Raw genomic sequence first — 14434 nt, forward strand, 5'->3', positions numbered from 1 at the left:
AGCAGGAGACAAGGATGATGCTGAGTACATGCTTTGGAAGTTAAAAGAGGAGTATGGAAGATAGTTCCTCACAATAAGCATGACAAAAACCAAATTTCTGAACATTTGCAACAATACCACAGAGGATCTGGAGTTTGCAGCCAGTAAGATCAGGGTATGCAAGTCTCTTAAGTATCTGGTAGTTACAATGTCATCAGACGGAAGGAGTGAAGATGACATAAATAATAAAATAGGGCAGGGCAGGGGACTGTGTGACAACTGAACTCAGTTCTTTTCAATAACAAAAAGGGTCAAACATTGATATATCATTCAGTTGTTGAAAATATCCTGATGTACAGAACAAAAATGTGGGTACTAAACAGAAATGAGTTGCTTGGACTTGGACTTTTGGAGATGAAGTTGTGGCCTCTCCAAGGTGGACTGCTTACTAAATACCAAATTAAGAGAAACTACGGGTGTCAGTAATAGACACCACAGAGACAAAATTTCTGAAATGTTGCAGACATCTAGAAGGGATGGGTGATAGTTGACGGCCAAAGAAAGTGTGGGAGTGGCCCCAGTGGAAAGAAGAAAGTTTGGGCAAACTTGGGGGAGCTGGGATCAAGATGTCTGGGACACGATGGATGCCAGAGGACTATAAGGAGGAGGCTGGCACAATCGAAGGAAGTGGAATGCAGAAAGCGAGAAGTGACACCAGCTGCAGAGTACTTAAAATATGATGATGAGAGAATCTGGTTAGAAGAAGTCATTAAAAACAATAAATATATTTTTCAGAATTTTACCATACTAAGTACATGACCAAATAACAATATTTACAAAAGGTGGGCAGAAAGTACCATCACCCTGTTGGTATTGTTAGCGTTAAGATAGACTGTTGGTTGTTTCTTAGCTATCAGACAAAGCCCTTCATCAGACAAAGAAAAAGAAGGAGGCTGTTCATTCAGACAGAGAGCTCATTAGTGGCTACACTGAAGTAGAATGTGGTGCTATGGTTTCAGTGAAGCTGTTGCACTGCATGGTTGCTTTCACAGCGTTTACAAGACTGGAGTAGGCTGTAGTGCAAGGATGTATGACAGCTTGTAGATAAGCCATGGGTGGGGAGGGTAATTTTGGTCTGTGAAGGTCCCAGTGAGATGCTTGAGATATTTGGAGGGGCACAGCTCATTAGTACAGATGCGACAGTTGCAAGTGGCTAGGGTTTATGAAAGAGACTTCTTGTTATGGAGTACGTGGCAGCTATTGAACTGTACGTATTGTTGGTGTACAGTATGCTTGATGTGGACAGAGGTAAAGATGTAGCCATCTTTGAGATGGAGTTTGACATTGAGGATGGAGGCTTGTTGGGCTGCGGAGGACCATTCAAAGTGAAATGAGGGAGAGGGTGTGGAGGTTCTGTAGGAATGGGGGCAGGGTGTGCCCACTTGTGATTCAAATCATGAAGATGTCATCAGTGAATCTGAACCAGGTGAGGAGTTTGGGACTCTGGGTGGTTAGGAAGGTTTTCTCTAGATAGCCCTTGTATAAGTTGGCATAGGATGGTGCCATGCAGGTGCCCATTGTTGTACTGCAGATTTGTTTGTGGATGATGCTTTCAAAGGAGAAGTAATTGTGGGGTGAGGATATAATTGGTCATGGTGACCAGCAAGGAGCTTTTGGGCTTGTAATCAGTCAGGGGTGGGGGAAGGTAGTGTTCAGTACTGGCAAGGCCATGGGCTCTGGGGATTTTAGAGTAGAGAGAAGTGTCATTGACAGTGATGAGCAGGGTACTGGGTGCAAAGGGAACACAAACTGTGGATAGTCAGCAGACAAAATGGTTAGCATCTTTTATACAACAGTTTGTCCAAAAAGTGGTCAATATGACCACCAACTCTTTGTCACATTGCACCTATCCAGTCAACTGGGGAGTTTGATCCCATTGCTTGAGATGTAGGCTCATTCGTTTGGACCTCTGTAAACAATGGAAGAGCAATACTAGGGTCCGGTGGTACCACTTGAGGTCAACTGGGGGCAGCATTAGCTAAGTTAGTGAGGAGGTGCAGAATAGAGATATCAGGTCGTCTCGCACTTGTGGGAGGGGATGTGGTTGTAGGATATTGAGGTAAGTGACTGGTTTCACACTCCCTTCAGCATAAAAGAGCAGCTCACAAACTTTCTCTTAGGCTGTGTCTTTAATTTTGAAGACACTCTTGTACACTGCAAAAACTTCACAGTATTCCTCAGACACAAAATACACATATCACACAGATGTTGGCCCTCAGATTTAGAAGAAATGTCAGTTTCTGCCTGAAGACTGCATACTGGTAAATGTCTTCTCGAGTGCACTGACATTTTATTTGTGAATTCTCTGCACTCTTCAGAGCCTTTTTAAATCTGTAAATGTCGTGGATCAAACTGCAAACATTTCCTTTAACCCTTTTAGTGCCAAATACGATCTGATCGTGATCCAGATTTTCGGCAAAAAATGCCAGTAACGATCTGATCGTGATGCCCTTCTCATTCATTTTTTCTGTGCTTGAAGGCAAAGTTGTTAGTATTTCCTAGCCAAGATGCAGAAGGAAGGTCGAAGGCACAGCATATTGATCTTCTTTCCGATTGTCAGTGCGATATTTCGAGTAAAATAAACTTCTCTGGTGTTGTTTATTTACAGAGTATTTCGCGACAGCATGGCGTCGTCAAGTAAGAAGTTGTGGTTCGATACGAGTGATTTAGACAATTATATGATAAGTAGTGGAAGTGAAGATGGATTTGCAGAAAGTGAATCGGATTATGAGATGTCCGGTGGAGAAGAGGACTCGTCGTTTTCTTCTTCAAGTGACGATTGTGCGTCAGCAAATGATGATGACGACGACCAAACACAACTGAATTACAGTGCAAATACTTTTGTTGAAATAATGGATGAGGCATCAGATAATCCGCCCCCTCCAAACTTTGTGTATGCAGAAGTACCAGGCCCTAAACATATACCAGCAAACGCCACACCAATTGATTTTTTCAGTTTGTTCTTCTCGCAGCAGCTTCTTACGATTATGGTGACTGAGACTAACAGATACGCTCGCCAGGTGATTCAGTCAACGCATTTATTGCCAAATTCGAGAATCAAACAGTGGCAACCAACAACCGTAGCAGAAATGAGGGCTTTTATAGCAGTGATTTTTAATATGGAACTGATAAAAAAAACAACGATTTTTAGTTATTGGTCAACTGATGCGAACCTGTTGACACCGCGGTTTTCGCAAATGTTTTCACGCAACAGGTTTCAGTTGTTGCTGTGGTTCTTACATTTTGTAGACAATTCGAAACTTCACCCTCCTGGTCACCCATTATATGATCCAACCGCCAAATTTCAAGTGTTGGTGGATATTGCCAACAATGTTTTCCGTCGCTACTACACTCCACACCAGCAACTGAGTGTTGATGAAAGTCTTGTTGGGACAAAGGCGCACTCACAGCTAATCCAGTACCTTCCCAATAAACATCATCACAGATGGGGAGTCAAATTTTGGTTGCTGTGTGATTCAGTTGTTAATTACTGCCTAGGGTTTAATGCATACCGTGGTGCAAAAAGTGATGATTGCAAAAACGAAATAAAAGAGTATGGTCTGGGATACGTAGTCGTCATGAAACTACTAGCTCTTGGGAGCTACATGCAAAAAGGTTACCATGTGTTTTGCGATAACTTTTTTACATCTATTCCTCTGGCAGAAAAGCTGTATTCAGTCGGCACTTATCTAACGGGAACAATTAGAAGAAACAGAAAATTCCTGCCACGTGGTCTTCTGTCGAATTATGCTGTAGGTCAGCTAAAGTTTTTCAAGAAATCTTTTCTACTTCTCTGTGGCTTCAGACAGAAGAAATCACAGAGAAATCCAGTCCTCCTTGTCAGTACATCATCCTCTGCTACATCATCAGAAAAGACAGTTCGCAATAGACAGTCGGTCAAGAAACCAGATGTAATTTTTGAATATAATAAGTATATGGGTGGCATTGACTCATCTGATATGATGGCATACTGCTATTTAGATGAGAGGAGGACTGTCACGATGTGAAAGAAGGTAGTGTTCAGCATAATTGCCAGGATGTTGCTGAATGCGTATGTTTTGTATAAGGAAAGCCTAAACCCCAGCGACAAACCACTGACACGGCTGAAGTTTAACAGCATAGTCATTTGCAAACTTTCTCAACAGTGGTTTCAGGCAAGGACTGCAACCACAAGTGCAATAGATATAAATGTACCTGCTCCAACAGTATATGGTGTACAGACTCTTCCGGGGAGAAAGGAATGCTACTGCAGTGTTTGTTCTACGAAGGATAAGAAGCGGTGTTCACGAACAGTATGTGTTTGTTGCAAGAAAGGACTGCATCCTTCATGTGTTGGTCAGCATGTGTGCAAGTAGTTGTCATAACTGCAACCTCACATTTGTCAGTGATTTATGACTGAAGAACTGAGAACACGTTCAGAGCAAAACAATTTTTTTTGTAATGTTATGTTCTTTTTATTTTTTCCTTAGTGAAATAAAAAATTTTGTATTCCTTTATGATGATTTTGTTAAGGAAACTACAGAGATTCCATATATACCTGATATTTTTGACTGTATCATCATTTGATGGGTCTCAGAGTAAACTGAAATCAAAGTTTAAATTTTTTTCGATAAACCCCATCATGAAAATAATTTTTTTCTCTGAAAATATGTTCTTTGACAATGTGTATTGCACATATTACTGCTGCCAGCAGCATTCCCTATGCATTCCTTTATGCATTAGTTTAGATTTTATTGCAAGTATGGCAGAGGTCTGCATTTTACTGTAAAATCGCATGGCACTTTTAACATGATCTTTTGAGAAAACGTCTGGCACTAAAAGGGTTAAACAGTCCACAAAAATTTTACTGGATAATTAATTTTAAACTGCTGACAATATACACACGTAGGGTATCACTATTCAATGTCAAATGTACTGATGAAGAAAGAGAAGGCTTTCTGTCCTTGAATTTCCATTTGTTTTATTAGTGCCTTCAAATGGCAGCTTATGGAAGTAGTTTGAGAGCAGAAGTATGACAGAGCTGGTCACTACGTTCTTCACCATTGCCTCAGTTTTCTTCTGGTTATATGTCATCCCAAAAATCAAAATTAACTACTTTTTTTCCTACCTCACACAGTGACGATAGTGTTCACTGTCTGTGCCTTATTTTAAGTGATCTCCGGTCCTTCTGTTCCAGCATTTGGATTTAGAACATTTATCACTGCCTCATTGTCATTTTCCAGGCTCCCGTGCAGCCAGGTTCTATGGACAGCGAGTCCGGCATTTTCTCCATGACTTTCGACATGAGCGGTAGCCGACTCATTACTACTGAGGCAGACAAGACGATAAAGATTTACAAGGAGGACGACACGGCTGTAAGTACTGACTGTGTTGTACATGCTGCTGAGTGAATTGTTTGGTATACAATACTAACATAACTCTTTTTGTGTCTGCAGACCGAAGAAACACACCCGATCCACTGGCGACCAGAAATACTCAAGAGGAGGAAATACTAAGTGTGGTGAAAGTTGCAGTGCACGTGTATGTAAAGGATTGCTCATGACTGCCCAACCTGAAAATAAATGCGATGTCAGTATAGAAACAGTTCATCTCTCACAGATTCCTCCAACAGTCATAACAAATCAAGAAAAAGCAGAATCGTTGCAGTTCATTATCTTTTACTGTGAGAGAATTTGTGTGTGTATGGTGACTGATCCATTTTTTGGAAAAGAATATAGGCTTTTTAATTAAAGAAATCGGTTATGTACAGCATTCTGTAGCCACCATTAATTCATTTTCAGTTTTGAGATGAATGCTGTTGCTTAACCGACAATCAACTCTGAGGTCATAGTGAAATAGAAAAACCAATAAAAACTGAAACATTTTGTCTTGTTAGAAAAATATATTTCTATATTAAAATGTTAAAATTATTTTGTGTCAAAACTTAAAGTAGCAAATATGCAGGAATTATATTCAGTATGTCTGCTGAAAGCAGAATAAGGATTTTTCCGAAATCACATTTGCTAAGCATAAGGCAACTTGTGTAACATAATGGAAGTTCAGTCCTTTAATTAGAATTTACCTGTCATACATTTATAGTAATATAGCTTTCTAGCAAAATGCAATTAAATTTTTAATTAAATTAATGTTTTTAAAGTATATTTATTTTTATTGATGCACTGTTCGGGAATCTCCATCTTCCTAGGAGACATAAATATACATCACGAGTAATCAGCTCGTCAGCTACAGCACATCTGCTGATATATGAGGTAAGCAACCAGATACGACACTACGAAACTGTCGCATAAAAATTATGGCACTATTGTATAGAAATGGAAGAGATTTGGAATCGACAGAAGTAGTCATTAATATAAAATTGTTGCACAATTGTTAAAAAAAAAAAAATTAAAAGCACAAAACGAAGTCAGTTTTACAGATTTGGCCATATTTCTGATGTCAGATACCATTTGTATCCTTCGGCTTGATGAGACCATCAATTTCAGTTGTGTTAATTTTACACAAAAGGCTGTCTTGTAGAAATCTGCCGCAATGCATTTCTGTAGGTTATTTGAGCCAGCAGGTGAGTCGCGAACACAGAAGTGAGTGCTGGAGGCTGATAGGTTAGCGTATCAGCCGCACGGTCTGGAACTCGTAGCGAGTGCTCATCACGATGTAGACCAGGAAGGCTGGCAGGACTGAAATGAGAGGAGAGAATGTCACATGTAGACAATCAGTACTTCGATTTTGAGAAACTGCTTATGTGTGGATGCTGTTTGATAAAAACCTGTTGTCTTCATCAGTTGAACTGCATTGCAATTCAAACATCCTTCACGTGAAAATAAAGAGTCTGTTCACAAGCTACCACCATACGTATCGGTAACAATAACAGACGGTGACATCTGTCATATTGCACAATTCGTTCCTTGGTAAACATGTCCTTTTCCCAAGAGCAGCGAATTTTCATTGTTGAACAGTATTTTTCTAGTTGTTCATATGCACATGTACTGGAAGCATTTTGTGAGAAATATACAAATGCAACAGCTGAACAATGTATCAGTAATGAGATTAATTGCCCTTTTTCGAGAATGCAGATTAGTTGGTAAAGAGAGAACTGGGAAATCGACCAATTTGATGAACATTAAACTGGCTGAGGTGGGGATTGTGCTTTCTTCACTGATGTGGGGTTGTTTCACTTTAGGGGATGTGTGGCTAGTCAAAATATAAGAACATAGTCAACTGAAGATCCATGTCTTGCATGAAAACAGATTGCACTGTCATAAAATTGGAGTGTAGTGTGCCACATTGCATTGTCAAATAGTGAACCCTATGGAAGTTTTTGGCAGATTAAAGTCACGCTTCCTGAGTTTGAGTCTCGATCCTGCTCACAGTTTTATTCTGCCAGGAAGTTTCATATCAGTGCACACTCCACTGCATAGTGAAAATTTCATTCAGTGAACCCTATTTACTTTGAAAATGTGGTTATAAGAGTTGTTTATCAGGACATTGTTAACATAATGTATACTGCATCTTGAGACAAATGAATGTTGTCAGCTGCAGCAGGATGACACCACTTGTCATATATCTAATGAGACAATTCATCCCTTGAGCGAGTTTTTTGGTGATCGAATCTATATATATTCCACACTTCTGCCTAAACTAGAATCGCTGTGGGGGTAAGAACCACCTACCTATCAAAGGGGTGGGGGTGGGGGGTGAAAAAGTGGTGTAGCACGTGAAAAGCTCCTCCTAAACACCTGGATCAATTTCGACCAAACTTGGTCATGGAATGAAATACTGGGGGCGTAAGAAGAAGCAACCTCCAGTTTTAGTGGGAGTGAAACTTGGAAACAGAAGGGGGTAGGAAGAAATGGACAGACAGAGAGGGGGAAGGAGGACGGACACAGGTATGAAGGAGAAAAGGAGAAGGGGACAGGCGCAGTGAGGGGGAGAAGGAAATAGGGGAGAGGAGGAAATAGACAGAGAAAAGGAGGGGGGGGGGAAGATGGTCTGATCGAGGATGGAGAGAAAGAGAGAGAGAGAGAGGAGGGTGGGGGATGGGAAGGAGGAGATAAAAGGGAGTGAGAGGAAATAAAAGGCCGGAGGAGATGGAGTCAGAGGGGGGAGGAGGGCATGGACCTCAGGGCAGGAGCAGATAGAGGGGGGGGGGGGGGGGAGAGAGAGAGAGAGAGAGAGAGAGGAGCAGAGAGAGGGTTGGGGCAGTAGCAGATGGACAGGGAGAGAGACAGGAGGAGATAGAAAGGAGGGGTGGAGGAAGTGGACAGAGAGAGGGGTGGCAAAATGGAGGAAATGGACAAAGAAAAGGGGAAAGAGGAGATGATCTAATGTCCCCAAACTTTTCCCTGTTGGACTACCTTAATGGATGGTTCTATAAAAACTGGCCAGACATACACTGGAGGAGATTAACATCATCAGCGTCCCCTTGCTCTGAAAAGTGATCTCAGACAGGTTGAACCAAGTTCGGGCACGCATTACTGAACAAGGCAACAATTCTGAACGTGTGTTATACACGGTGTGTATGTGCTTAGAACATAAAATACATATTATAAACATATGTCTTGAGGGTATTTTTGTAGGAAAAGACATATTGTTACTTACCGTAAAGAAGACACATCAAGTTGCAGACAGGCATAATTAAAAGACACTCACATAGAGCTTTTGGCCACAGCCTTCATAAGTAAAAGAAAGACACACACACACACACACACACACACACACACACACAAGCACATTTCTCACATACACAACCACCAACTCCAGCGTCTTGGGCCAGAATGCAACATCATGTGGGATGCAAGCAGCTATTAGGTGGTAGTGGGAGAGGAGAAAGGGGAGGGATAGTAGTGTACGGATGGGGAGAGAGGAACACTGTCTGGTTAGGTGTGAAGGACTAGCCTCCCAACAGGCACAGTGTCAGTAGGTTGTAGGGTAGGGAGGTGGGGAGAAAAGGAAAAAAAAGAGAGAAATGAGGAAAGACATGCAGATGTATTCACAGAGGGCTGCAAATAAACAGGGTGGGAGATGAGAATGAGAAGGCAGAATGGGAAACTGTTGGGTGGAGGGCATAGGGCCAGTATGTTACCTAGGTTGAGGCCAGTTAAATATAGGGCGGAGAATGTGGCGTAAGGATAGCTCCCATCTGCGCAATTCAGAGAATCTGGTGGTGGAGGGAAGGATCCACATGGCTCTGGTAGTGAAGCAGCCATTGAAATCAAATGTGTTATGTTCAGCTGAATGTTGTGTCACAAGGTGGTCTACTTCGCTCACGGCCACAGTCTGACAGTGATCGTTCATCCTGACGGACAGCTGGTTGGTAGTCATACCAATATAAAAAGCTGTGAAATGATCGCAGCAGGGCTGGTAATAGACGTGGCTGCTTTCACAGGTGGCGTGGCCCCTGTTGGGGTAGGATAAACCTGTGACAGGACTGGAATAGGAAGTGCTGGGTGGTTGGATTGGGAAGGTTTTTCATCTGGGTCTTCCATAGGGGTATGACCCTTGTGGCAAGGGGTTGGTATTGGGAGTGGATAGGGATGGAATAGGATGTTGTTGAGGTTGAGTGGACAACAGAATACCACTTTTGGAGGGGTGGGAAGCATCTCGAGTAGGATGTCCCTCATTTTGAGGCACAATGATAGGTAATCAAAGCCCTGAGTGACCCTCTATAAAGCAGCTGTATTCCACACACGCAGTGCATTGACACCCTGTACGCATGTCCAGATTTAAGTTTCCCACTGTTCCCCCTGAATCTCTTGAGGCAAATGCTGGAGAAGTTCTTTCTAAAGGGATATGGCTAATTTCCTTCCATGTTCCTGCCTTATTTGATATTTTGCTCCAATGACATTGATGGGAAGTTAAACTTTACTCATTGTTCCTTCTTTTTTCCTAGCACTCTGACTGTTCTCTCTAACCAACTACAAAGAGATACCCTCTGCCAGCTCATTATCTGACACAGAAGCTAGACTGCACCCTGAGTCACAGTTTCAACTAACTTGTGTTTGCCTCAAAATTAACAATATTCCTCCGAAAAACCTTAAGCATCCTCACGTGACTCCTCCTTCCGACAGTATTTACTGCGAGGCTTGGCCCACAAATTCAGATGGCACGTGCTGCTCCAGTGCTGTAACCGAGAGCTGCTGTAGTGGACACAGTGGTCACAATCAAATGAGGCGGCGCAGGGGAGGGAGAGTAGCATCGAAACCCGTCTGATCACTCTTTCTGAATTTTCCCATTTATCATTTAATTTGAATTATGATATGGTTCCTTATCACATGTGAGCTTGTGTTCTATCCCATAATTGTTGTCAGGATGTTAAACAGTAATTTTACTCGCCTAAATTCCTATGCTGGTATGGGTACATCATCCCTGTCGGAGGAAGGGCCATCTTATCTCATACCAACTCCACTGCAACAACTGTGTGACATTTTACACGTGCTGTCCGGCAGTACGAGAGGTCATTGGGAGTGCTCAGCTTCACAATGACTGAGTGTAATATTTGCATACTTGTCCATTTAGTAATAAATTCCCTCCTCCTGGAGAGTTTTCCCCCACCCTCTTCTATCAGTCTTCTCACTGGTTTGATGTGGTCTGTCACCAATTTCCTCTCTTCTGCTAGCTTCTTCATCCCAGAACAGCACTTGGAATTATTTTTTTGGATATGTTCCAGTTTCTGCTGTCCACTACAGTTCTTACCCACTACAGCTCACTGAAGTACTACATGAGTCATTCATTGATCTCATAAAGCACATCCCATTGTTGTGTCCCTCCTCCTTTTCATCTGTCCGGGGATGGGTGTTTGTGTTGCCCTCTTCATTTCATCATCATCATTTGTGAGAGTTGACTAGACTGGATTGTGAAAAGAAAATGGAATGTGTAAACATTGGGACTTTCTATGGGTGCTGCTGACCGCTTAGTTGAGCGCCCCAAAAACCGATCATTATCATCATCATCCTTCTTTTCATCGGTTTCCACATATTCGTCTCATCACTGAGCCTGCGGGAAACCTCTTTATTTCTTATGTTACCTAAATTTCAATGTACTTCTGTTCCACCACTTTTCAGATGCTTTGATTCTCTCCTTTTGTGGTTTAACCCCAGTTTGTGGTTCACTCTTATTAAATGCTGTGTTCCAGATATACATACTCAGAATTTTTTGTCCTCAAATTAAAGCTGATACTAGTTGACTTCTTTTAGCCAGCAATGCTGTCTTTGTCTGTGCTAGCCTGCATTTCATGTCATCCTTACTTTGTCATGTGTTATTTTGCTTCCAGGGAAGCAGGTAGCAAATGGCATAAAGAAAAGAGTGATTATTCTCATATTGCATTATGCTGACTTTACTCCACGGATTAGAGTGTGCTCTGACTTGTCTGTAGTTTGGCATTTCATCGCTAAATGTAAGCCCCTAGTGGCAGCTTTTTACAACATATAAACACTTAATGTGACAATTAAGTGAAAAGCGTGCCTTTTGCTCTAACATTGTATTTTTTCCATTTATAACCAATTTTTATCATCACTCTTTTGTTCCCCATTGCTGGTTTGGGCTATACAGGGCTATTACAAATGATTGAAGCGATTTCATAAATTCACTGTAGCTCCATTCATTGACATATGGTCATGACACACTACAGATACGTAGAAAAACTCTTAAAGTTTTGTTCGGCTGAAGCCGCACTACAGGTTTCTGCCGCCAGAGCGCTCGAGAGCGCAGTGAGACAAAATGGCGACAGGAGCTGGGAAAGCGTATGTCGTGCTTGAAATGCACTCACATCAATCAGTCATAACAGTGCAACGACACTTCAGGACGAAATTCAACAAAGATCCACAAACTGCTAACTCCATTCGGCGATGGTATGCGCAGTTTAAAGCTTCTGGATGCCTCTGTAAGGGGAAATCAACGGGTCGGCCTGCAGTGAGCGAAGAAACGGTTGAACGCGTGCGGGCAAGTTTCACGCGTAGCCCGCGGAAGTCGACGAGTAAAGCAAGCAGGGAGCTAAACGTACCACAGCCGACGGTTTGGAAAATCTTACGGAAAAGGCTAAAGCAGAAGCCTTACCGTTTACAATTGCTACAAGCCCTGACACCCGATGACAAAGTCAAACGCTTTGAATTTTCGGCGCGGTTGCAACAGCTCGTGGAAGAGGATGCGTTCAGTGCGAAACTTGTTTTCAGTGATGAAGCAACATTTTTTCTTAATGGTGAAGTGAACAGACACAATGTGCGAATCTGGGCGGTAGAGAATCCTCACGCATTCGTGCAGCAAATTCGCAATTCACCAAAAGTTAACGTGTTTCGTGCAATCTCACGATTTAAAGTTTACGGCCCCTTTTTCTTCTGCGAAAAAAACGTTACAGGACACGTGTATCTGGACATGCTGGAAAATTGGCTCATGCCACAACTGGAGACCGACAGCGCCGACTTCATCTTTCAACAGGATGGTGCTCCACCGCACTTCCATCGTGATGTTCGGCATTTCTTAAACAGGAGATTGGAAAACCGATGGATCGGTCGTGGTGGAGATCATGATCAGCAATTCATGTCATGGCCGCCACGCTCTCCCGACTTAACCCCATTAGATTTATTTCTGTGGGGTTATGTGAAAGATTCAGTGTTTAAACCTCCTCTACCAAGAAACGTGCCAGAACTGCGAGCTCGCATCAACGATGCTTTCGAACTCATTGATGGGGACATGCTGCACCGAGTGTGGGAGGAACTTGATTATCGGCTTGACGTCTGCCGAATCACTAAAGGGGCACATATCGAACATTTGTGAATGCCTAAAAAACCTTTTTGAGTTTTTGTATGTGTGTGCAAAGCATTGTGAAAATATATCAAATAATAAAGTTATTGTAGAGCTATGAAATCGCTTCAGTCATTTGTAATAACCCTGTATTATCACGTGTCTTACAGTTGGACATGTGACACTGTGAGATGAATCTGGCAGAGCACTGAAAGACATGATTCCTTGAGTAGATGACCTACCATCAGACTTGCTGAGATCTTTGAAAGATGCAGCAATGAGAAAATTATTCCACCTTTTGTGTAAGATATACAAGACAAGCAAAACGACCTGAGGCTTCAAGAAGAATGTAATGACTCCAACTGCAAACAAGGCTGATTCTGACTGGTACGAATACTATTTAACCATCAGTTTAATGTGTCATGGTTGCAAAATACGTGCACAAATTATTTGCAGAAGAATGGAAAAATTGGTAGAACCTGACATGGAAAATATCAGCTTGGATTCCAGAGACTTAGCTTAATAGATGGATTGAAGAAAGGCAAACATCATTTACAATGTTTGTAGATTTAGAGAAAACTTTTAACAGTGTTGACTGGAATACACTGTTTGAAATTTTTGTGGCAACAGTGTTAAAATACAGGGAGCAGAAGGTTGTCTGCAACATGTACAGAAACTAGACCACAGTTAAAGCAATCGAAGGATATGAAGAGGAAGGAGTAAGGCCGGGTTGTAGCATATCTCCCATGTTATTCAATGTGTATAGTGCACAAGCAGTAAATGAAATCAATCATAAATCAGGAAAATGAATTAAAGTTCAGAGAGAAGACATAAAAATCTTGGTGATGGGATTGCAATTCCATTAGAGATGGTAAGGGACTTGGAAGACCAGTTGATCAGAAAGGATGGTGATTTGAAAACATATTGTAAGATGAGGGGATTAGATTAGGAAATGAGACATTAAAAATAACAGATGAGTTAGCTATTGAGCAACAAAATGACATCAGTAGAGATGATATAAAATGTAGGCTGTCGCTGGCAGCCGGCCGGAGTGATCGAGCAGTTCTAGGTGCTACAGTCTGGAACCGCACGACTGCTACGGTCGCAGGTTCGAATCCTGCCTCGGGCATGGATGTGTGTGATGTCCTTGGGTTAGTTAGGTTTAAGTAGTTCTAAGTCCTAGTGGACTGATGACCTCAGAAGTTAAGTCCCATAGTGCTCAGAGCCATTTGAACCATTTTTTTGTTGCTGGCAAGAAAAGTATTTCTGAAGAAGAGAAATTTGTTAACATTGGATATAAATTTAAGTGGTAGGTAGTCTTGCCATAAGGTATTTGTTTGGGTATATGAGTCAAATATGGTGGATGCACATTTCTGACAAGAAGAGAATAGAAAAGTTTTTTTTTTATTTGGTGGTACAGAAGAATGATGAAGATTAGATGGGTATGTTGAGCAACTAATCATGAAGTACTGACCCACCAGGGGATTACTGATTTATCATTGGAGAGAAGAGAGTGTGTGTGTGTGTGTGTGTGTGTGTGTGTGTGTGTGTGTGTGTAGAGGCTTGCACAGGATAGAGCAGCATGGAGAGGTGCAGCAAACCAGTCTGCACAACAATTGTAAAATTCACATGCCATCTATGTTTGTATCTATACTCTACAAAA

General features: G+C 41.9%; 2 protein-coding genes across 3 annotated transcripts in view; one reads left to right on the plus strand and one right to left on the minus strand.

The window, feature by feature from the left end:
- Positions 1-6162, plus strand: part of LOC126215321 (pleiotropic regulator 1) — a 45477-nt gene extending 39315 nt beyond the window's left edge. Inside the window, exons 9-10 of the mRNA XM_049942002.1 lie at positions 5262-5393; positions 5475-6162. Coding sequence (XP_049797959.1) covers positions 5262-5393; positions 5475-5534 — 192 coding nt within the window. The 3' untranslated portion in view covers positions 5535-6162. The remainder of the gene's footprint in view (positions 1-5261; positions 5394-5474) is intronic.
- LOC126215323 (uncharacterized) overlaps positions 1-14434 on the minus strand; it is a 209218-nt gene that overhangs the window by 126520 nt on the left and 68264 nt on the right. The window lies entirely within an intron of this gene.

The sequence above is a fragment of the Schistocerca nitens genome, chromosome 12 (genome assembly GCF_023898315.1).
Source record: "Schistocerca nitens isolate TAMUIC-IGC-003100 chromosome 12, iqSchNite1.1, whole genome shotgun sequence".
Lineage (NCBI taxonomy): Eukaryota > Metazoa > Arthropoda > Insecta > Orthoptera > Acrididae > Schistocerca > Schistocerca nitens.